Genomic DNA, 25429 nt, shown 5'->3' on the forward strand with positions numbered 1-25429 from the left:
TTGAAACTTAGATATTTTGGATATATGAAACTGGATTTTATTTAGACCTTTTCTCTTAGGTGGCTCTTTCTGATAGTCCTCTGGTAGGGGAGGAGTGAGTGCCATTTGTGTTCCTGCCAGTGGGAGGCCAAGTCCAGGTTTCTCACTGGCCTGAGGGCCGGCTCTTATTTTACTGCTGAAAGGGTGGGAACCCAGGCTCCCCAGAGGCCTCTTGTGAGACTATACTAGCCGGTAGGGGAGTGTGCCCTGTTACTGCTGGACGGGGTGAAATTCTAGGCTCCCTAAATTGTGTCCACTGATAACACAGGGAGGTGAGGTACCTGGTTTAAAGTTCCTGCTGCCTGTCTTCTCTGACAACCACCCTCCAGGGTTTGAGGCACCTCGTTACAGCCTGGTAAGAGTGGAAGTTGGCCTGCTGCATGGTAGAGGTGGGGCCACAATATTTTCTGTGGTGTTGGCTAGAATTACTTATCTTGGGAGGCTCCTCCCTTTCTTGGTCCTTTAGCTGAGACAGCAGGCTTTCTCTCCCCCCGCCCCACATCACTGGCATTTTTGGCTTACCAGTGAGTCCTGTACCCAACTTGAGATATAGGAGTCAAAAGGAAAACTCTGAGAGCTCACGCCTATGTTTTTGTTGTTGTTCCCAAGGCCCCAATCAGTCTGCTTTCTCTCCACCTTTCAGTCTTCTTACATACATTTACTTATTTTCTATACAGTGTCCAATATTTTTAGTTATAGTTAGCAGGGAGTTAATATAGTTAGATGGAACAGTACATCTGCTCCTTCTTCCTGGAAAAAGAACTTTCTAAAGATTTTATGTTTTTTGTTTTTTAAACACAAATGTCATATTTGCACTGGATACGACATAATGCAGTAGTCATGGGGATTGTGATTATAGCGTACTTGAATTGGCATAATGGCTCTGGGTAATGGGATTGTGTCTATGATGTTGAAAATAATTGGCTAAAGGGTCTTTGAAGAGGTGCCTGGAAGTACCCTAGGTAAAGATAATCTGAACTTGAACAAAGTGAGAACGAAACAGGGGAGCCCTAGTTGGATTTGAATGTTGCTCTAGAGGAGAAAGTTGACAGGTAGTGAATTTCCCTCAGAGTTCCAAGGTCAGTGACATGGTCCATGTGATTAGAAAAATTAGGCAAACTTTCTCTTACAGTATGGTGTGATAGTACACTTTGTATTGATTGTGCAAACTGTAGATGTACATATATCTAGATGGCTGGGAAAGGTATTCTCAGTGTTCTTTCCCCTTCCCCCTCCCGCTGATACCCAATAAACAGGCTGATACATCTACATCTTCCCATCTGCCCATGGAAAGGGAGCTTTAAGGAATCTTGCCTTTATCAGTTTCACATACCAGAAAAATAAATATATTGTACAGATTGAAGAGGTAGCAAATTTACTCTATATTTTAAACAATACGACAAAGTAGAAAGTTGATGGAATTTTACTTTGTCTTGACAATTATTGAATACTAGTACTCTTACCAGGCAATTTGAGTTTTTATCTGTCACTGATATTAATGTCATAGTATTGTGTCTCTGGGGAAATAGCACACATTAAGAGTCTTTCATAATTGATTAATTGTATAAATGATTGTTTTCAAATGCACTGAAGTTCAGTTTTTTTTTAATTTCTAAATTGTATTAATCCCTACCTTCTATGGAGAATTTTTAAAGATAACATGAGAAAACCCTTAGCAAAGTGACATGCACACAGTAAGGCCTCTTTTTTTTTCTTTTCTATGCACATTTTGATTTCCCTTTAAATTAACAGAATGGCCTCAGAATTAGAAATCTCATTTTTATAAGAAGCGCTGCGATTCTTTGAAAGAATCTATAACTGATTATCTTGTCTAAGATAATTGATTTGTTCTCTTTTGTAATAAAACCCTAAGGGGACTGTTAGTTTTTTGATAACTACACAGCATAATACTTGCACATACTAAGTATGATGAAATTAAAGACTATCATATAAACGCTGTGGCTTCTAGTAGACATCATAGATATTGTCATGTATTAGAATAACTTTTGGAGAAAATCATTATTTAAGGGATATTGAAATATTTCAAGTTGAACTCTGATTTGGTCATTCTATGTTAATACCTTCATTTCTAATTGTATCTAATTCTTGAATCTGAGTGCCTCATACATATCAAACTGAGTATTTATTAAAAGTTTATAGGTTCATAGGATTGAAGTCCTTACAGATAAGCCCTTTTCTTACACCAGAATGTTTGTAATCTAATTGCCAAGATGAATATATTTACAAAAATTGGTAATATAAGGGTAGTAACTAAAGTGAGACTAAGGGCTTTGATTAAAGATATACAGCTTTTAATTTTTCAAATTTGAATATTAAGTGTAAAATGGAATGTGCTATTTTTTAAGGAGTGTTGGAGAAGAACCCCAATCTCATAAAGCATGACTATGAGTAACTAGACTCCAAAGGAAATGACTCAGCAAGCAGCCAGGCCACAGTTCAGTAGGTGTGAGTGAGTGTAGACCAGGAGATTGACCCCTCCCCCATGGGTTGGAGCAGGAGTTTTCCACTCACAACAAACAACAGGTGTTATTTGTTCCCATTTTAATCTTAATTACTAGGACTTGACACTAGACATTAACTGATAATGTACATCAGTAAAATACTAGATTTAAGGGAGAAACATTTCTATTAAATATCATTTTTTGTAAGATATGACTTATAAAATACAAGAGACTTGTGTTGAGCAGAATCTACTACAACAGCTAATGTGACGAATCCCAGTAGTGCTCTGGGTCTGTGGCCTCCTAACAGTTCTGCCAACTCCCCACTATAAATCCTTGCAGGGGTTACCCCCTCGGTCAAAATAATCTCCCCAGTCCAGTTGTCTTTACTCAGCTACTTGCTCACTTTAAAAAGATTGTTAGGCTCTAGCCGATTTGGCTCAGTGGATAGAGTGTCGGCTTGTGGACTAAAAGGTTCTGGGTTCCATTCTGGTCAAGGGCACATGCCTGGGTTGCTGGCTCGATCCCCAGAAGGGGGTGTGCAGAAGGCAGCTGATAATGATTCTCTCTCATCATTGATATTTCTATCTCTCTTTCTCCCTTTCTGAAATCAATAAAAATGTATTTTTTAAAAAAGATGGTTAGTTTTATACCCAATTTCATGTTTTCAGGGAACTAAACTGGATCCTTTTGACAATGTGTTTTTATATCTTTCTAAGCTATTCTCCAAACTAAAAATCATTTTGGGAATAATACCACTTTTCCTAGGACACTGGGCGAATTTGAAACAATCTCAGCTTTTGAGTTTTCCTTAACTGTGAGTTAAGGGGAAAGGACCCCAGAAGTGCATTCCATTTCATTTAGAATTTTAAAAATGGCCAGTGGAGCTTAAAAAGCATTTTATATTTATGTAAGTTGTACTCCAGAAGAGGCTGTCCTTGACACTAACATGGAAAAGGTAAGAGAGGTAGGTAAGTGGTGTGTAATGTTACTCTGCATAGGAACCTTACTCTTCTACTGTAAGGCATGTTGGAGCCAAAATCAAATAATAGGGGGGAAAAAAGGTAGAAATCTCATCAGCAGAAGTTTGTATGAAGAAATTGTGTGAATCCTCACCAGAGGATATTTTTCCCATTGATTTTTAGAAAGAGTGGAAGGTGGAGGGAGGGGGAGGGATACATCGATTAGTTGCATCCTGCATGCACTCTGACAGGGAATTGAACCCATGGACCTTTGGTCCAAGTGTGGGCCAAAGCTCTTAGCCACTTAACACACTGGCTAGGGCAAGAAAATGGTTTTTAAAAACAATCTTATTTTGGCTGTTTGTCTTCTGCTTTGGGGGCATCAATACTTGATACTGCTTTATATTTTTGTTTCTTAAAAATTCTCTAAATTATACACAAAAATCTGAACAGCATTTCTCTTAGATTAATTGTGGCCTCTGTATTCTAGCTCTTAATAGCCCCCTATTCTGAAGGATGACAAAACAGATTAATTCTGAGAATGATTTATTTGTTGACTCTTTACAGAATAGATGTCTGTGGGAAGGATGTGTGTGTTTTTAAAGCAAGGAGTTTGTGTAAAATTTTTATAAAATTTAAAGTTTTTCATACACAAGGAAGACTATTACAGAACAATTCTTATTTGTTTTTGGGCTCCAATAGATGTCCATCTCTTGTGTCTTTTGAAGACATGACCATTTTAGGATTACTTTAATTTTTGGCTTCTAAAAATCCACATTTTCTATAATTGCTTTGTTTGAACTATAACCATCAACAGTATTTCACAGAGAAATGCAGAATCTACATAATCAAAGTTATAAAAATAGCATAGATATAGAGTATAGGTGATCTGACACTGTTGCTCAAATCATTTTGCTAACAGCTTTTTTTCTCTTACTCGGGCATACTGATATTCCAGATTGATGAATGCTTTGTCCTCAATTCCCAGTAGATGGAAAAGCAAAAGGATAAAATTCACCTGTAAGAGGGGAGATGTAGAAGATTCCTTTTTTTTTTTTAACATTGCAGTTGCTATTCAATACTCAATAATTTTCTCTTGTGATTTATTTTGGGTAGAAGATAGTTTAAAGAGAATAAGATGGTCAAACATGCGTTATAATTGATCTTAATCCATATTGTCTTGTTACCTTGTTCCAGTTTTGGATATTTTAGAGTAAATATTAATGGGATTTGAAGATTACCTTACTTGAATGATAACAGTTAAAAACATACTTCTAAGCATTTGATACTTTTGGCCCCTCTGATGTCTAGAATTTTAGGTGGGGAAATGTTCTCTACTAAAGTGACCACTACTAGTTCTTGAATAAACAGTATTATAACTTTTGTTTAGTAGCACAAAAGATTCTAGTATCCAAAATTTTATTTTCTTTTTAAAACAAACCATCACCCTCACAGGTGAATATATTATTTTAAGTATAGGACTATGAAAGATGGCGGCGAGGGGGGGGGGAGGCGGGGGCAGAGACGAGTCTTTATGCGCAGGTTCTGTGTTTCTCTCCTCTCTGTTCCACTTCTGTCCAGCAGCCCTCACCTCTGGTGCCCATGGTGGTGTGTCCATCCTCTGTCCTGAGAACACTGCTTCTGACAGGTTCCTTCCTCTGAATTCAGTCTGTTACCACTAGTCTTCCATCTTTGTCGACACTGTTGTTTTGAACAAGAATATTATAATTTTACAGTTGATATTTCTGTATTCTACCCAAGACTAGAGTTCTGTTACTACCACTGTCTACAGTTTCCTTAGTTTTTTCAAGAAGTTGTTTTTAAGAAATCATTGTGTTCAGTTTTATTAAAAACAAAAAGTTATTAAGAATATAGCTGAGGAAGCATATTAAATAAATATTTCACATACTGATTAAGTAATTACTCTGTGTAAATATTTATCTACTTGTAATTTAATCTATTTATTGTATAGAGCTATTCAACAGAATTTCTTGACCTACTCTATGAAAGGTAGGTAGAAATCAGAATTTAGCCTATTGCATCAACAAAGAGCCAGTGATTTCTTTCAAAATTTTAATATCTTATTTTTTTATTGTAGGTTGATTAGAGCAAATGCATGTAATCGCTAACTTATTTATATAATCTTTCAAAGAATATATATATAATATTTAATCAGATCATTGGTACTATTCCTTATAGATGTTTTTAACCTTTGTTTAATCTCATGTACTTTTTTTTTAAGAAATTGCATCACCCATTCCTTCCGCTTGTAGGTATAAGAAAGTGGTAATTGAAGCTTTGCAAGCCAAACATATTTCCCTATCCACTCATATTCTAAATAAAACGAATAAAGCTTTATTTTATTTCCCCCTCTAAAATCAATATGCATAAACTTGGGCGAGGATTTTAAAAAATGCCAAGGGCTTAGAGTCCAGGAAGACCTAATTATATAAAATGGGAAGAAATTGACAGTTCAAAAGAAATCTGAATTTTATTCTCAGCCCCAAAAGACTTCCATTTGGAGCTGCAGAGCAGTGCACATTCAATTTTTTACACCCAAGTGATGACTTAGTTACCATGTAGTTACTGAATGGGTTCAGTTATATTGATTTTTTCCCCCTTTTCAGTTTCTTTTGCTGTATTTTGCCCATATTGTTACAATATGTCTTGTAATTTGGTGTATTCTATCATACACAGAAATACTGACATTGAATTGCAGAAGCCAAGATCCTGGGGAAGGGCTAATGCATTACTGATCTGATTTTGTTGTCAAATACAACTAGTAACTAATTTATCATTTTTAAGAGTATTAAAAGGTTTCTTAGTTCAAATAAAACCAAACATGTATTAGCAAAAACATTGTTGGAATCTGTGATGCTTGTGCAGATTGCTTAGTGATTCAGAAGAATGAACGGCAACAAGAAACACTTGAGAACCACTTTTTAGGCTGACCTTACATAAATCCCCCTTTATGGATATTTTGTGATTAATTGGCAATGTTTTTTTAATATTTTCTTACAAAGCCTGTGACAGCCACCCTTCTCTCCTCCTTGCAGGACAGAGGTCAGGTCCAGGCAGCCCCTTCAGGATGACATTCCTCTCTTTGAGAAACCCCCAAGCAGGCAGCTGTCCTTACCAAACCTGTCTCCAGAAGAACCTCCACTGAAGACGCCCCTGGCGAACGAGGAAGCGCTGCAGAAGATCTGTGCTCTGGAAAATGAACTTGCTGCTCTCCGAGCTCAGATTGCCAAAATTGTGACCCTGCAAGAACAGCAAACTCTCACTGCAGGTCTGTACGTCCTACATTGGTTTTAACCAGCAAACTGGGAATCAGAAGCATGTCACTGTAATGTTAGAATTTATTGGCAAATAACAGCTGTAAATGGGCGTCAGTCCTCTGCATCGTCTAGTCCAGGCCCCAATCAAGCTTAAGTGGTTTTTGTTTGTTTTGAACAATCTTGATGCTATCAGAGAGGATAAGTGGGTATATTTGGAAAACACTGAAATTCCTGCACTTGAATTACTACCTAGGTCAGTGATGGGCAACCTTTTGAGCTTGGTGTGTCATACTTCGCCAAAAAACTGAGCATAACTCGGGTAGTGTGTCACTTTGAGGAAAAAACATTATTTCGCAAATGTTTCATCCTCGGCATGCAGCCACCTCAGCGGCCGCGTGTCATAGGTTCACCATCGCTGACCTAGGTGAATGCTATGGGGAACTTAATGGCACTAATCCTCTCAGACAGCCCTGACAGGCTTGAGTGCTATTTACTTACCTAGAAGTCCCGAGGCAAGTACTTTGCCTTTCCACTTCCCTTTCCTGCTCTAAAATGGGACCAACAGTAGCTGTTAAGAGTTATCACGGGAGAAAACATGGAAATGATTATAAAATGCCTTTAGCCCAGAGTAGAAACTGAATTCAGGTCCTCTGACTCCTAGTCTAATACTGTTGCTTTTATTTGTGTGGCATTTATCACTTTGAAGAAGAAACCATAGACTTGAAATCCTAGTCCATTAACCTGTTGGCAAGTAGTGGTTGTTTTTCCTAGTGTTGTTCCCGAGTTCTGGCTAGATTTAGGATGAAGCAACTCTGTCTAAAGGATAAGGACAGTACAGTTACTCTACCTCTGAGCCACTTGGCTTGTGCTCCTGGAGTTTAATGTAATCCAGCCTTGTAAGGCCAAGGTGGACAGAGGGCAAATGCACTCACCACCAAATGCTTGAGGAGTAATCCTGTTAAATGAAAAACCAAAATCCTGCCCTTTTCTTCCAACTTAAGTTTTGCTTTACCTCCCTCTCCTGGCAGACTAGGTAAAGTGCCATAAATAGTGAAATAATTTGGGGATTTATGTTTGGTGGTCTGTTTATAATAAAAATCCTTGAGTGAAACTTTTTTTGCATCCCCTAATCAATGTAGTTCACCTAAAAGAAAACTCTCTAACCTCTAATTGTGCAGAAAGATGAATTTTAGGTCGTCATTATATAACCACTTTAACTCTTTATCTTGGTTAACTTTTTGTTTTGGGAATCAAGTATAACACTTTTTTTTTTTCTTCCAGAAGTTTGTTCAGTTAATTTAAATCCTTTCAAACACATTCTAGTCAATGGAGGTGTATAATGCTTATAATATTGTATATGTGAATAGTATATTTAAAATGAACCACAAATTTATCCAATAGTTTTAAAAAAGTTATTATAGTCCTAATTATTTGTGCAGCACAGATTACTTTATATTTCATCTAAAAGGAGTTACAAACTGTGCCACAGTCAGGCTTGACCATTTGATATCACAAAAACACTCCTGTTAAGTTAAATGGAACTTTTCCATCTGGAGAGTTTGGGATTAAATGATACAGTGACTGATTTAGATTTTAACCAAGTAACAAAGTTTCTTTTTAAGGATATTGTTTTCAGGTATACAAAAGTCCTTAACATGATTTAAAAATTTTATTTGCCTGTTACCATCAGGATTAAAGTTGATTTTTCCTTATTTCTGTGGGTGATTTAGATTCTAGCACATCTGTTACCACAGCACCACCTTCTGTCCCACCACCTCCCCCTCCGCCACCCCTCCCCCCACCAGCGCCCCAGCAGAACACATCTGCTGTCGATCTGATCCGAGCGCGGAGAGAGAGAAAAGCCGGTGCTGGAAAGACGCTGGATAAGCACAGCCCAAAGAAACCTGCTGTGCCAAACATGCTAGAGATCCTCAAAGACATGAACAGTGTGAAACTTCGGTCAGTAAAAAGGTGAGGCTGCACTGACCTTCCTTCTCACTTCCCTCACTTTGTCTTGTTAAAGTACTGGGCTTCTTGAGGTTTTTGCTTTATAATACGACTACTATGAATAGTTCAAGTTTTTAATTTGTAAAAGATGGGCCCTGGTCGCTCCTGTGCACAGATAACTAAGAAATTAGCAAAATAAACATTTCCAGGTTACTTTTTAGCTCTTCCCCCATTGCCTTTAAAACCCTTTCATTTAGTAAAGTCTTCACTGTCAGTCATTCACTCAGTGAAGCCATGCTGTGTACCACTACGGTCGTCCCTGGGCTTCTGGAATGGAATGGAGCCATACTTGCCCTGAAAGAACACGATCCGTGCTCTTGAGATGAACTGAGTGGCTCTTCATTGGCCTGAAATCTCGGGTTCCACCTCACCGCTAGCAGTGTCCTCGCTGAGTGTCTGTGGTGCTAGAGAAGTGCTGTCCGCATACTGACATGTCCCCTTGGTGTCTGCTCACTTCTCCAAGGTCAGAACAAGATACAAAGCCCAAACCTGTGGATGCCACTGACCCTGCTGCCCTCATAGCAGAGGCTCTGAAAAAGAAGTTTGCTTACCGGTACCGAAGTGACAGCCAAGATGAGGCTGAAAAGGGAGTTCCAAAGCCTGCGCCAGAGGCCACTTCAGAAACAGTGCTGGTGAGTGTTAGGTCAGCGTAGGTAGTAGTTCCAGCCACTGCCGAGCACCTCCATTCTACAAGCTGGTCCGCTGTGTCCTCTGCAAGATTCAGATGGACTTGGTCTTTACATACAGGCAGATTACTTACAGAAGAGCATAAAGAAGGAACAAAAGTTACCCCCTAGTTTCACTGCTTAACATCGCCAATGTTAATTTTTCATGCTGTGTTTTATTAGATTAAGCACAATGAAGTCAAATTTATTAAAATTGTTGTGATATATAGAAAGATCATTTTTTCTTAGGGCAGGTGCCCCGTGAAAGTCTGCTGAAGAGGCTGAGAGTTGACCTGGGCCTTGCAGGATGTGTCATAGGTGGAGAAAAGCTCCCACAAAATCTGCTCAATTCCTAATTTATACATTCCTTTTACTCAAGTTACTGTCCTGGGGGACACCTGCTTATCTGGTCCAGAGAGACAGGTATCTTAGAAATTCTAGCATCACTGAAAGTCTTCACAGACATTGAAAAGTAAACATTGTGGTACTTCCTTCTTTTACTCACAGAAGTAAAACTGGACTAAGCTAGATCTTGCTAAGATGATTGTACTTTTCTAGGAAGCAATTTGGTCAGCTCTTTGCCTTTCATTCTGTTGATATGTTTTTAATGACCTGTCAATTCATAAAAGTTTTAATATTATCTGATTTTTTTTTTTCATTTAGAACATACCAGCCCTTTGATTTATGATTGGGAAGGGGGGTATATCATCACTGTTATATGAACCAATATATTTATTTATAATTTTTGTTTGTTTTCCAGTTTGGGCCACACATGTTGAAGTCTACAGGAAAAATGAAGGCTTTAATTGAAAATGTTTCAAATTCCTGAGAAACCTGGTTCAGCTGTTGGTTTGTTAGGCCCGTTTGGCTAATAGAAATCAACACTGTTTAGTAAATACCTGAATTTAACATTCAGTAGTCTCCTTTTAAGTCTACCTAGAGGATTAAGCACTAGCAAAGGAACTCTATCAGGTCAGTTCTGAAGTTTTCCAGAACATACTTATATTCTGATGTAATATGTTTTTAGTGTATAGTCATGATGTTTAGGTTTCCAATTTTGAAAACATGATATGGATTTCAGAATGAAGAAAGGACATTTGTAGATGGACGTTTTCAACTCTTAACACTAATTTATCTGTACAAAATGTTCCATATGCGTATATTTGGATACAAGGCAGTCTATGTAAAATTATATAATGAGGGTGCTGCTATTTGTTTTCATTGACCATTTTACTAGTCATTGACGGAAGAGCTGGCACGACAGTTTTTTTGGAATTAAATATTGTTAGAACGAGATTGGAATCTTCTTACCTCAAACAGAACTTTTAGTTATCTTAGGTTTCTTCTCACATTTTCTTGGAGATGGGGTTTGAGTAGGAACTCTAGATAATGCTCACTGCCGTCCATTCTAAGGAAGAAAAGGTAGTTTGCAAATAGGGAGGAATCAAAGCATTGAATTAAATCTCTTTTCAAATAAAACCCAGAATATTCCATCTTTTTCTTTAATAAATGGCATCATAAAAATGACTTGTTACTTAGTTAATACTTCTGGAAATTGTTGGCATAATGGAATTTAAAACTTTTAACATTGGTCAAAACAAGTAGCTTTAAAATGGAACACTGAATAGGCAAAAACATGTCTTACAAGGTGTTCATCATCAGAATGCTGTTCTGTTGAATTACATTATGCGTCATAAACCTTAGCTGTTGTTAGAAAGTGCAGAACTGCCTTTCTTACCTAGTGCTTCTAATGAATTGCTACAAGTGATCATTTTTAAATACTTGATAAATCTTCATGATTTTCTTTATTTCTGTTAAACTCAGCTATAGTTAACGCCAGAATCTCCTACCTTGAGTAAATAGTATTTAAAGTTGTATTTCCTCTACGGGGTTGGAGATGAAAAGAGTAGGTAGACCCTAACTTTTAAGTTATTGAAAATATGTGCAATGTTTTAGATGTTAGCAGATACTAGTTGAGGTAATTTACATGGTTTGGTTATTCAGCTTAAATTTGAACTGCTGTTGATGTATGTACATTGTTTCTAATTGTTTCATATGTTTTAAAAATTCTGCCCTTGAAAGAAATTCATAAAGTTCATTTGACACACATATTTTGACCTCCTAAGAAATTTACATTTGTATCAGTATTGAATTTTGGCCAGTGCTCCAATAGAAGGAAGTTACTGTTTGAAATAAAACTTTTTCCACGGACCATAAAGCCTGTACATGCATATAGATATGTTTTTTATGATAGGTAAGATTCTTTTATATTACACATGGAGCTTCTTAGGAGTAATCTGCTTTCTACATTTTTCAAGTGGCAATGTGCTTAGAATAAACTGTGTTGTCTCTCATTCACTTTCTCTCAAAGGGATTTCAGCATTAAACAGGGCAGTCGCTTGGGGTGACTTTCCTCAGCATTCCACCCTGTCACCTCCTTCAGTTTCTGGTTCTCTCTTCCAACACAATACAGAAGTGAATGATCTTAAAAATAGTTTAATTCTGCATTTTATAGCTGAGGCTTTAAAGTTAAGTAACTGATATAATAATGTTTTGTCTATTATAATTCTGACTAATCCAGGGCTCACTACACACACTTTTCATAGCTCTAGTAAAAATCCTGTTAGGAAGAGAGCAGTTATGAGGGACTGCCCTGTGGTAGCTGTTTGGTATGGAACGGGAGGCACCATTTGGTTTCCTTAATTACCTTCCTGAAATGTCTACGTGACACAGTATGAGTCAGAGAAGACTGGACTTGGATTATACATGATCTGTGCTATGTGACCCCGGCCAAGTCACAGCTCTGTTTTTAAAATGGGACTAATGCTCAGTTAAAAAAATTGTTGAGATTAAATGAAATAATGATTTTGAACACACTCTAGTAGAATGCTAAATAGTTATAACTTACATCATTTTATACGAGGTCACTGGTTCCCATTAGACTGGATTCTGGCACCTGCACAGGCTTAGGTGGAGGACTTAGTCTTTAGTTCTGGTCGTCTCCCAGGTCACAGGCTCTTCTGTAGAGGAAGCCTGTTCTCTTGCTGTATTAAGAATTCCTGTAAGTGGTAAATAAAACACCAAAAGGTAACAAATACCAAAAACAAGTACTTTGGAAAAACCATCCTCCTGGTAACTTACCTAAAAATAGACAATCTCTCTGGGTTAGAATCTGGCCGATGGAAGTTTAAACTTTCAGGCTTTAGCCCAATAAAATCAGCTCTAGGATGGTCAGGCAGAGCGAGATGCTTGGTTTAATGACTGTTGTCACAATCATTTCTCATGGGCTTTCAGCCATTCCTGAGTCCTTTCCCCTTCTCACCTTAGAGATTCAACATTCTGAGCTACTCCACTAAACCTATTAAAATTCTTTTTAGTTTTTCCTTGTCAATCTTATAAGCAGGTTAGTTCTTTATTGGTACCAGTGCAATCACTTGAGAACAGATAGATAATAAAAATAGCATCACCCAAGAAGGATCCAGAAATGGTGTGTTTCCCTCTGAGACTGTCGTCCTTAACCCACATCCTATGTGCTAGATGCCTGAATGTTCTCACAGTGGGGACTTCTCTGGCAGGTGCTCCAGCGCCTTCTGAAGTCACAGAAGGTGGTAGGAGAACATGAGTGTCACGTAGACATTTCAGGAAGGTAAATAATAAGGAAACCAAATGATGCCTCCCGTTCCATACCAAACAGCTACCACAGGGCAGTCCCTCATAACTGCTCTCTTCCTAACAGGATTTTTACTGGAGCTATGAAAAGTCTGCTGTTACTGTTGCCTAATGGCCATCCCCATTCACTGGCCAGGCGTGCTTTTTATCAAAGGGTGAGAACTACTCTGGTTGGGAAGTCATCTGAAATGCTGGTGTTAGCAACATGGGTAGGGGAACACATGAAGACTGATCTTGGGGGTCAGGTTATCTGAATACTCCTTAACCCAACTCGAAGGCAAACTGCCCAGCATCCGAACCTTTGCCTTCCCTTTTGGAAAGGAATACCTGGTAACGTTCAGACTGGTCAGTGACCAAGAACACAGCTTTGATAAGCTGGTCTAACCAGAGTCTCCTTAGGCATTTGAACAGGAAACTTGGACAGAGAGGGCTGTTGGTACCTGGAGCTCAAATTAGGATGTCATGTAGGACAGCTATGTTCCTGAGCCATTTCTACAAAACATTACAAGGACATGCATTAGGCCATTGGTTTGACACTTAACTATGTATCGATACATTACTTTTAAGAAATGTATTTTACAGGTTAGGAAGCCACTTAAAAGATTAGGTAACTTGCCTAAGGAGCTCCAGCTAATAAATGACAAAAACCCAAACCCAGGTCTAGCTGTAAAGACAACACTTTTCAAAACGACGTTATGCCACCTTTTTAAGCAGAAATGCAAGGTAAAGAGACAAGAAGAGAAGCCAGATGAGTGGGAGGGGATGAGCAGCTCCACCTTAGAATGGCCAGCCCATAGGGCTGCCTCCCAGCAGCCCTCACAGGTTTGTCTCCAGTCCCACGAACACGGAGCCTTAGGACAAAGCCCCAGGAAGCCTGAAGAAATCTGAGTGCGGCTCTGTTCCCCACAATGGAAAACTAACCCCCTATCTGGTGATGATTCTTAGGTGAAAATGCAAATGTTTGACTAGGAACTTTAAACATTCCTTCGAAAAGTCTGATATATAAATTTCAGCTAAAATAAAGAACTTGGGATATCATGCAGCCTCCTGATTCTTTATAGGATATGGCTCAATAATAAACACTTAGCCCGCCCAGTGTGGCTCAGTGGTTGAGCATTGACCTATGAACCAGGAGGTCAGGGTTTGATTCCAGGTCAGGGCACATGCCTGGGTTGTGGGCCCAATCCTCAGTAGGGGGTGTGCAGGAGGCAGCTCATCAATACTCATCATCGATGTTTCCCTCTCCCTTCCTCTCTGAAATCAATAAACATATTAAAAAAACAACAATAAACTTAAAATTTATGCTGAAGAATCTCAGCTAGCTGTAGCCGGGTGGCTAGGTTGGTTGGAATGTTGTCCTGTGCACCAAAGGTTGTGGGTTCAATTCCCAGTCAGGGCACATACCTAGATTGAAGGCTCAATCCCCAGTTGGGGCTACAGGTAAACAATTGGTGTTTCTCTTTTTAAAAAACCAATAAAACATATCCTCATCCTCAGATAAAGATTTTTTAAAAATCATATAGTGCCCTAGCCAGTTCGGCTCAGTGGCTAGAGAGTCGGCCTGCGGACTGAAGGGTCCTGGGTTTGATTCCGGTCAGAGGCACATACGTACCTCAGTTGCAGGCTCCACCCTGGCCCAGGCGCTTGCAGGAGGCAACCAATGGATGTGTTTCTCTCATGGATATTTGTCTTTCCCTCTCTCTTCCACTCTAAATATTAATGGGAAAATATTTAATCCTCGGGTGAGGATTAAAAAAATACAGCCAGCACCACAGTGGAGAAGACCCCTTTGTATTTCCTCTGAAATCTGCACCTGTGGACACCTGTAACCCAACAAAGGTTTCTCTGCTCCAAACACGAGCACACCCACGAGACCCACACCTCAGTTTACAGGGGAGGCGAGATGGGGGGAAGGACAGGGACTGCCTGTAGACTTGGTTCCCCTGCCTCAGCCCCAGCTAACGTAGAGGTGGAGGAGTTGGGGTCCAGCCCCCAGGGAAGATAAGAGGCAGAAGCAGCATTGGTGCCTGAAAACCTGGCTCCCTCCCTTGATTATGGCGGAGCCCAGTAGCAGCAGCAGAGATGCATCCACGGCTTCTGACCATAGGGAACCAGATCAACAGCGCCATGTGTCAACCCCCCACACCATGTCCTCCACAGGGGTGGTGCCCCGAGACCCAGGTGACCCAGACACAGCAGGGACACCCCATCACCACCACCACCACCACCACTGCAGGGGTGCAAGGAGCACAGGTAAAAGAGAAAGCTGTCCTACAAACAGCCATCTACTGAAACGAAAGAAAGACCTCTTAAGTGTCATCCTGAAATAAGAAAGGTGCTCCCTACTTAGATGCACCACACATTAATCACATGAACAACCAGGTCACACAAAGAAAACGACAGTTCTTCAGCAATCAAACTCGAAGTCATGGAAGACTGTGATGTAAATGCCAGAGGATTCAAAATCGCAGTCATGAAAAAAACCAAGGAGAGCCAAGAAAACTCAGAAAGGCAGTTCAAGGAACTCAGGAATACAATTAGTGAACACAAGTACTTTACCAAAGTGATTGAGACAATAAAGAACCAAATTCTGGAGCTGAAGAATTCAATAAGTGAGATGGAGAATGATTAGAAAGCATTGGAAACAAAGATAATATGGAAGAAAATTAATGAACTAAACCATTCATTCTAAACAGTCTGACACCTTGCATTCATTTGTAGAATATGGAGACCTGCCATACTGAATAACAAACACTTCACACACCAGTTTGTCACCAAAAACACTTTGATAACAGAGACCATGTTCTGGAACTTTTAGTGCCTTTATTACACCCAGCGCAGTGCTGTGCACACAACAGGAGCTTGGGTATTGCTTACCACACACTTCAGCATAAACAGACCAGTTTCAGTATAATTTCTCTTAATGACAGCTACAAAGGAAACATAATTAAACCACCAAGTCATTTACTCAACAACCTCTTATTGATTGCCCAATTTACGCTAGCCCTATGCTGAGCACCAGACAAGATGGAGAACTTGTCTCCCGCCCCCTGCCCCAGACACGCACCAGTCAGCTCACCCCCCTCATTCCACCGTGGACTTCTGGGGCCTTCCAGAAGCCAGGTTGTCTGCAGATCCACAGCAAGCAAGGAGTGGCTCAGACTCAATCTTGCACATATCTGCACAAACTTAGGCTTCCAATGTCTGCTGATCCAATGGTGTTTAATATGCACATTTATTTAAAAACATTACTGAATGCGCAGTAGCTATCAGTCATTATATATTTTCCCAAGCAAGGAGGTACTGATTAGGAGGGGATTTAAACAAAATATACATTTAAAAAAGTGCACATGAAAACATTGTAAATCTCTGATGTAAAAGTTTTAAAGTTTTAAGAAAAGTGAAAGCTTTAAGAGACAAAGCATTTTGGAAAAAGAGACTGTTACAGGAATCTTCAAAGAATTATTAGCACCTCTAAATCTGTATGTTAGGTACAAATATATTTCCCAGGTTTGCAAAGGACATAAAATAGTTATTTTATACAGAGAATCATTATGAACCATCACATTTACAGAGTATAAATACTGACAGGAACCAGATACTTTCTCATTCAGCTAAGGCTTGCCAAAATTTTCTCTCCAAGGACTTTACCCCCAAGCATAGCAGATGCCCCCCACAACTGAAGAATTGGGCCTGGAACCCCAATGGGCTGCTACATTATGCTCAACAATTCTTTGAAGTCTCCTGTTTTATCTTTAAAATTTTGCATTCCGTTCCATAATATATCTAATTATTTCAAATGTGATCTTCTAAATTACTGAACTGTTTTCTCAAATTTTTCTAGAAAATTAATGTTCAAGGAACATAGGTCATATTTCAAAAAGCAGTATAGACAGTGATTCCCACATATACGTAACGTAACAAAAAAACCAGTTTATTATATGTGTTGGGCAGGAAATGAGAGCAACACTGAGAAGTCTCCCCCTGAGAGTGGAAATAAGACAATCCTTTGAACATCAGTAAGAAACATAGTGGATCAGAGCAAAAGCCATCAATCAGACACAGGCAGATGGAGCCCAGGCCAGTTCAAAGGAGACAAGGCTGAAGGTACTGACATATCTACTGCAAGTGCCAATCAGAAGCTGATGTGGAGAAGCAGCGAATGGCAGAGAACCTCTAGCATCGTCCACAGGAAGAGGGAACCCTGTTCCATAAACACGGCATCAGCAGGTATGGCCCCAGAGGGAGACGGATGCATGAGGCAACTTGCTTGCCTTGCTCAGAATCCATGCTCACCAAGTAACCGGCTGATCACAATCTGGCTTGCCAAGAAGATCTGCCTAAAGGGAGAGAATGATTGACAGTTACATATCCCATTGTAAATTTAAATATTAACACTCTTTAAACACATCAGTTACTGTGAGCTTTGTTCATGTGAGTTTGCTATGAGATAGTTCCCCTCTCCATGTGCGGACACACCAGGTCTCTGAAGCTTTAAAGATCTTGGATGCAGCCCTATCCGGTTTGGCCCAATGGATAGAGCATCGGCCTGCGAACAGAAGGGTCCTGGGTTCGATTCTGGTCAAGGGCACATACCCGGATTGCAGGTTCGATCCCCAGTTGGGGGCGTGCAGGAGGCAGCTGATCAGTGATTCTCTCTCATCATAGATGTTTCTCTCTCTCTCCCTCCCTCCCTTTCTGAAATAAAAAACAAACAAACAAACTTGGATGCATCCAATTTACCAAGGTGATGCCACCTCATGACTGGCCAGTTGACTTTTCTCAGGAACATCCAGCTTTGCCACCATCAGACTTCTGTGCCCACACTGTCCCATATGGTAGCCACTACCCCACATGGATATTGGGCATTTGAAATGTGGCTAGTATGAACTAGAATACACTGTAAGTGTAAAATACCACATTTCAAAGGCTGTATCAAAGAAAAGAATTTAAACAATTCAACTGCTTTTTATAATTACATATTGAAATAATTACATATATATCATATTGGAATAAATGGTATTTTTTCTTTTTTCGATGTGGCTACTAGTAAATTGAAAATCACTAATGTGGCTCACATTACATTTCTATTAGGTGTCACTCTTCTATGCCAATAATGACAATGGGATTTTAGAGTCAGCACTGCCTCCCTTCGACGGAACTGGGCTTGGGAAGATACAGAAGAGGCCCAGTGGTACCTTTCTTACGTTGATATCAATCAAGTAGAATTAAGTGGCCGTTTCTTATTACTTTAAAAGGGCCAATACAGGTAGTACTGTAGTACTTGCAAGAGGTGCTGAGTCTTATGCAATTTCCAACTGTGGGAACAAAAGGCTGTGTGGGGTCGAGAGGTCTGGGCTCAAAAGCTGGCCTCTGAGCAGACGTGGTAACCAGGGCCTCGGCCTGCTCAGTGGTGAGGTGCAGATCACCCCAGAGGATTGTGCCTGCACCCAGCTCTGCCTGAATAAACATCTGATGTGTGAACGCTACCAAGAAGCTACATCTTTGATTTCCTAGAAACTTAGCATTATGATTTCCAAAGGACTTATTATAAGGTAAATATCAAAGATAAAATGTGAAAAGGTAGCTTTTTATTTATCAAAAGTTAACAGCAACAGGCACATATTAAAATGAGTATGGCAAAGCCTTTTACAAATGGCTTCACACTCAAGCTTTCTCCCAAGAAAATGGCTGTTGCAACAAACTGTAAACATAATTGATAAACAGTCTTTTACAGTAACAAGGGAAATACAATTGAACTAAAAGAAAGCACTGGTTTTTCTTAAAACTAGATTACAGTTGTGCTTACTATACATAAAACAAATTACAAAAGTGGAATGTTTTAAGTTTAAAATTAGTCCTTAGATTTTTGTCCTAGAAAACATCTGTTCACATCAAAAGGCCCATCAAAGGGTCACGTTTCATCAAAAAGGGGAGAGGGGGGAGACAAGAAAACAATGCACTTTTTTCAAATCACAACAAGAAGTTTGGTCACTTAGCTTTGTGCATAGTTTAAGGCAACTGGAGCGATCTGTTACAGCTCCCTCCCCCCTCCCCCAGGTGTGGCTGCTCATCATGTCACATTCTAAAATAAATAAAAGCGTCCATGTCCAATCCTTTCCCACAAGGATAAATAGAACACATGCACAGTCACACATGCACAACATGCACACAGACACACATCCGCCCATCCACACACAACATACCTCTCACTGCAGCGAAAGGGGCTTTAGTACCCTTGCTCTGAAGGACACACTTCCCCATCCCACTTTATTTCAGATTGGCAATACCCTGAGCTGATTATGGTGTTTACACATTCCACCTTTTCTTGCATGTGCAGGTCAAGTGTACAGTAGTGAAAACAACATGCAATGTCTTCACTGCAGAATCATAATACAGCTAGGACCGGGTGCTCTTCCCGCCCGCCCCAAATTAAAACTAAGCGTTAAAAGAAGTGCACTGCCGAAGAGCACTGGAGGGAAGCTTGGCGCACGCTATGGGAGTGCACGGTTTTCAGTGCACAAATAAAACCAGAGCAAATGGGAGGCTTTGGTGGCATCCAAAGGAGAAGAAAGGCAAACCAGGGGGAAGGAGCTGCAGTTTAGTTTGATCTTTAAAATTCTTAGTGGTTCCTTAGCAATTATGCTCCAAGGCAAATGCAGAACCAGCATTTCAGAGCGGATTGTAAACATCGAGTCTGGCCAGAGGCAGCAGAGCTGGGCACTTCACATTCCCGTTTCTCAGAGAACTTAGCGGGAGGTACAGACACACAAGGTTGCATGAGACTGGTTAAAGTCCAAGAGATTTCTGCTGAAAGATTCAGTTCAAGTTTCATGTTCGCAGAGTAAATGCTTTGAGAAACACCTGGCACTCTGCACAACTTCCTTTGCTTCTCCTTTCGGATTCACTCCTGCTGGGCTTTGCAGATTCAAGGTTTCCCATGAGAGCCATGTCCATATTGCTGTGTGTTCAGGTCTCATCATTAAAAAGTGGGTTCAAGTGACCGACAGAGGAGATCCTGGCATCATCCACCCGGAAACCTTGCAGTCGAGAGTCAGTTCCCTCACCTCCAGCCCCACGGCACGTTCTGACCTCCAGGAGGCAGCCTGTCCACTGGTTCTGGGTAATGATAACCGGTTTCCTGAGGTAATAACTATGAGTTCAACTCCTCGAATGCAGCTTCGGGGTCCTCACTGCCGGGCTGTTCTCTCTGCAGTCCCTTCCAACTGGCTTTGTTCAGCCCCACGTGGCCGAGCATCGTCTGGGACAGCCTGGTATTGGAAAACCTGGCCCATTCTGTGAATAAAGGCTCCACTAGGTATGTCATAAAACCTTAAGAAAAAAAGAGAAAAAGGTGTCAACGCATGTTCTGAAACTTTATTTTTTTAAATATATTTTTATTGATTTCAGAGAGGAAGGGAGGGAGAGATAGGAACATCAATGATGAGAGAGAATCACTGATCAGCTGCCTCCTGCACGCCCCATAATGGGGATGGAGCCCGCCAACCTGGGCATGTGCCCTGACTGGGAATCGAACTGTGACCTCCTGGTTCATAGGTCGATGCTCAATCACTGAGCTACGCTGGCTGGGCTGAAACTTTATCTTTAAAACTTCTCTACAGTGTTTACTCTCAAGTTCTATTCCAATGTTACCTAAACCTTATTTTTCAAAAGGTTCTGTATGTATAAATTTACAAGTCTTTTCTGAAGAATCTATTTCCTAAGCAACTTAAAGGTGAACTGACAAACATATCAAATCTTTCTGATGACTCCTCTCAGCTGCACAACCACGTCCTGTTATGAAGCAAACACCGAGGCCATGCGGACTGAGGACGGGCGAAGCACCACGCAGAGACGTCCCCAGGAGGCACCTGGAGGCCAAGAGGGGGCTACGCCAGCACTGCGGGGACGAGGCTTGAACTGCAGGGGAGCTGGGGTGACCCCTCTGTACACCCTCAGGGATGGTAATCTTCACACCTAGTCATGGTTAAAATAAGCCATTTTATTTATTTTTATTTTTTTAATCCTCACTCGAGGATATTTTCCCACTGGTTTTTTAGAGATAGTGGAAGAGAGAGGGAAAGACAGAGAAACATCGATGTGAGAGAAACACATCGACTGGTTGCCTCCTGCATGCACCCCGACCAGGGCCTGTGCTGGGGAGGAGCCTGAAACCAAGGTATGTGTCCTTGACCGGAATCAAACCTGGGACCCTTCAGTCCCCAGGCCGATGCTCTATCCACTGAGCCAAACCGGCTAGGGCTATAAGCCATTTTATTTAACTTAGAATTCAACATAAGCCCAAACTTCTGACAAAAATTATGAGTCTAAAAAGAACAGAGGAGATTAAAGCAATTATTAAAGTGGACATCAAAAGTGTACCAGGGTCCTACTTTATAAATAACTCCTATACTGATCTCCTTAATTCATAGTCAGAAAAGGAAAAGGAGTGATTTCAGGACTGTCTGCATCTTTAAACAACACTCCAGTGTACTTTATATCTGATTTAATGCTACAGAGTCTCTTACACGGGGGGGTGGCGGTGGGGGGTGGAAGCCTCCCAGAAAATGCCTCATCAATGAAATAATATATATTAGGAGAAACAAATAACATTATCTTCCTAACTTTTGATCTGTTAAGGACAGGGAAAATGTACATCCAAATTCTATCGCCGCTTATGTAAGCCAGCTTTTAAATTTTCTTCTTCTCTAAAACTTTGTCTTTGCAGCAAAAGACCATGTTGACCATAGACAACACAGGTGCCATTCAGCCAACAAATCTCACTAAGATTAAAGCAGGCAGCACCCACTACTTTTAATTTAAAAAGTCAGATGTGGTCTGATGGTTGGATTTTCTTAAGTGTACAAATGATGGAATCTGAAAAAGCAGTTAGGATCAGAAATAAGGCTTTCTTCCATTTCTTCTGTTTCCCCCCCACACAAGCCGAGAACCTACTATGTGCCGGCACTGTGTTGGGTGGCCGGGGCAGAGCAGTGAATAAGGCCACAAGATCTGCCCTCAAGGAGCTGCGTTCTGGTGAGAAGGAGACAAACACAGAAGATGCCCCCACAGCACCGAACGGCAGCTTTGGGCGCCGTCCTCACACCAGGGCGGGCAGGGCCAGCCACCCAGCGCCGTCTCTTCCAGGGGCCAAGCTCAGGCACGAGCAGCTGGAGTTTTGCACCAAACGCAGAACCTCGTGCTCACGGGCTTCCCGTGACTCCTCTTATTTGATTCTCCAAACTGTTCCTTCCAAATGGTTGGGAGCTTTAGGATCCTGCCTCTAACATCAAACACATTAACTATCACTCTGGCTCTGTGTTAGCCTGAACTTCATTAGGTCTTAAGTAGCTGATAAATGTGAACATGCTGGGGCCATGGGCCCGGCCGGCCATGCAGCACCTGCTCGGAGGGCAGGACGCCGCCAGCTGCTCAGCCACCTGTGAGTCCGCTGACCTGCGCTGACCTGCACTAGCCATGCGCTCGAGCATCGCAGATCCTACGGACGCCTGGCCAAATGCCTTGCTCTTACCAGTACGTGATATCCTCAGTCAATGACACCAGTATTCCTATCACAGAAGGAAATGCTATTAATGAAACATGACTTCTATGTACTGACTGTGCTGGCTCCCAGTAGTCACTGCTTAGCACAGAATCTGTTCTAACAGTCACATGACTTACCCTAGAAATAGAATCTTCCTAAGCCCCCTTTACCTGGGGGTTGACATCAGAAAGCCCAACCCCTGTTAACTGTATAAACTGGGCAAACAAACCATCTGAACAAGAGAACACCAGCATCGCCTGTCCCCTATGGCGGTTGTGAGGAGTCAGGAGATGTGAACTATGACGATCACTTACCTATCCCCGCCCCTCTGATAATCCATTCCAGAACTTTGCAATACTGACAAGACCTAAGGAACAGTTTAAGGCATCTGGCTTCTTTTCCCTTTTAAATATTGCAACTTTTAGAAACCTCATTTGCAAGTTCTCCCATTAAGCTAGGAGTCCTTGGCTCAGGCAAAGCCATTTAAAGTAGCTAGAGTGAGCTGACGACCCATTCACCTGGCCTCCGTTCCTCTGCCGACATGCCACCTGTTCTTCCCCACTTGAAGACAAGTCTCCTTGAGAGCCGGAGCAGATCTACGCCCTGTCTTACCCTCTGAAAACCTCAGCTTTCCTGGCTGAGCCGCGTTCCTGCCCCACTTCTACAGGTCTGTGCCACCCCTTCCCGCCGACTCCTCCCCACCATCCCTCCGCAGGCAGGTCAGTACGACCCGCTATCTTCCACACAGGACCCTCGGCCATTACACAGGAATTACAGTTCTGAATCTGAGCCGACAGCAGTCCTCTTTTCAGAGTCTTAGCCACAGTATTTGCTCTCTTCTGACTGTCTAGAAGCTTTACCTTTCTAAAATCCGTGTACACATTTCACTACGTTCAGTCTAATTCTCAAAGGCCCTATTGCATAGCAGCGACCAAAATTAGTCATTCCTCGAACCCTTGCCGAGTTATCCGATACGCCCGGCCCACGCCCGTCTGTCCTGCCACCACTGCCCAGCGTCCACCACAGGAGTCTCCTCCGCTTCTTCCTGCAGGTACGGTCCCTCACACATGGCTCTCCGGGCCCTCGGCCCCCGCAGTGCTGGCTCAGGAGCGGGTCACAAAGGCCAGGAGGGCCCTGAGGCCGGCAGAGGACGCGGCCTGCCCGGCAGAGAGGAAGTGGCTTCTGGAGGACAGGACGAGGAAAAGGAGCCCATGAGCTGAAGGCGCAGCGGGGACTTGGGGCCACTGGAAGGTCCTCGGCTGCTCGGCTGCTCTCAGTAAACGAGGGGAAGTTATTGGGGTGAAGACTGAAGGGACAAATCGAGGCAAGATTTCAAGAGGCCTGTGCAAGAGGCGGAGGAATTACTAAACCGAGCGGCAGTGATAAACAAGAAGAGCAAGCAGTGCAAACTGCTCACATTCCATTCAGCTCAGTGGTCACCTTTTCACGTCCCAGAATTATGCAAAAAGCGCATTTCCATTTTAGAACACACAAAAAAGGAGCTGTTACATGTTCTGTAAAAACTATGCTTTTTACAACTTATGGTCAAATGAGAGTAATTATAAGAGCAAAATAAGACAAGAATAAAATTTTAGATTGTTTAAATGAGCATAATTGTAATATTCTGTATTTCAAATGTGTATCTCTTTTTCTTGACAAAGTTCCAATCAGTGGCATTTTTCTAACTGGCCCGTATCCATGTATAGTTACCAATCTGGATGTTGGCAATAGACTCAGTCTGACGATCACAAAACGGACTCACACCCAAATGATACTTCTTCTCTATGTCTCCTAGAAATGAACAAAAGAGACGGAACTGTTAATGTGGAGCACACCCACTGTACGTCACCAAAGTCTACATCTTACCTGTCAGGTCCTCAAAAACAGGCAGCACAGTTACTCCCGAGAGGAAGCCTCCTGGTGGCTCTTCACATGGTTGGCCCAGAACAAAGCCTACCTCAGACGGAGGAGGCGGGAGACATTTACCAGGGGTTTTACCCCAACACTGTAGTCCTGCCAGCATTTTTATTTAAATCTTAGATTTCTAAAAGGAAGGTGCATGAAATGAAGATCCTTGGTTCCCGGGTTTAAAGCACAAAAATGTCTTATGTGTTCATATGGCCACGCCCTCCCCACAGGACAGGAGGGCAAGGTCAACAAAGTCTTTCCATTCAGCAAAATTTCCAACCTCACTGATGCCGATTCATAAATGCATGCACACACATCCGACGATTTGAAGAGAGCTGCTAATTTTCAAAACATGCTCAGTCTGTACATTATTGGATATATGTGCATCTACTGTAAACTGTCACTAAAAATATCAAGTATCTACCACTGGCCTCCTATAAATGTCCGAGTTATTTTATTCACATAATGCTAAGAAAATGAGCTGAATAGATTAATTAGCGTTCAGTACTGTAACTTGCCTTGATGGAAGAATTCCTCTGTTACTTTTTCACTCCACTGCTTGCTTAATTCCCAGGTCCGACATGGGTTACAAATATCAGCACATTTCAAAGCCATCTAGCAAGCAAAACAGTAACATCATTTTAAGAAAAAAGTAAAATTCCAAATGTAATAAGTTTAAATCTACTCTAATAGTGGCAAAATAACAACTTAAAAAAAGGAAAAAATACTGCAACAGGAAATTCACCTTTTATGTTACTTTTATGACCCTATTAGGTCTACCAACCATTTCTCCAGAAATGCTGCAAGACTGCAAACCTAACCGCACAGCCCAGCACAAGGCCTGGATTAACCAGAAAGTGACAAATACATCACCCAATTCCCTGTCCATTTTTTT

At 41.3% G+C, this 25429-nt stretch overlaps 2 protein-coding genes across 4 annotated transcripts in view; one reads left to right on the forward strand and one right to left on the reverse strand.

The window, feature by feature from the left end:
- Positions 1 to 10313, forward strand: part of MTFR1 (mitochondrial fission regulator 1) — a 55225-nt gene extending 44912 nt beyond the window's left edge. For both annotated transcript variants that reach the window (XM_079795862.1, XM_079795863.1), the window contains 4 exons: positions 6520 to 6752; positions 8472 to 8712; positions 9212 to 9380; positions 10174 to 10313. In XM_079795862.1, coding sequence (XP_079651988.1) covers positions 6520 to 6752; positions 8472 to 8712; positions 9212 to 9380; positions 10174 to 10242 — 712 coding nt within the window. In that variant the 3' untranslated portion in view covers positions 10243 to 10313. The remainder of the gene's footprint in view (positions 1 to 6519; positions 6753 to 8471; positions 8713 to 9211; positions 9381 to 10173) is intronic.
- A 6995-nt stretch (positions 10314 to 17308) lies between these two features.
- PDE7A (phosphodiesterase 7A) overlaps positions 17309 to 25429 on the reverse strand; it is a gene marked incomplete at its 3' end in the record, with an annotated part of 93701 nt that continues 85580 nt past the window's right edge. The window contains exons 11-14 of one of the 2 annotated variants that reach the window (XM_079795860.1): positions 25053 to 25149; positions 24337 to 24417; positions 20150 to 20414; positions 17309 to 17422 (exon numbers count right to left, since the gene is read on the reverse strand). In XM_079795860.1, coding sequence (XP_079651986.1) covers positions 20236 to 20414; positions 24337 to 24417; positions 25053 to 25149 — 357 coding nt within the window. Of the gene's footprint in view, positions 17423 to 20149; positions 20415 to 24336; positions 24418 to 25052; positions 25150 to 25429 lie in introns of those variants that run through there. The other variant, XM_079795861.1, reaches the window with a different exon arrangement.

The sequence above is a fragment of the Cnephaeus nilssonii genome (genome assembly GCF_951640355.1).
Source record: "Cnephaeus nilssonii genome assembly, chromosome: 18".
NCBI lineage: Eukaryota > Metazoa > Chordata > Mammalia > Chiroptera > Vespertilionidae > Cnephaeus > Cnephaeus nilssonii.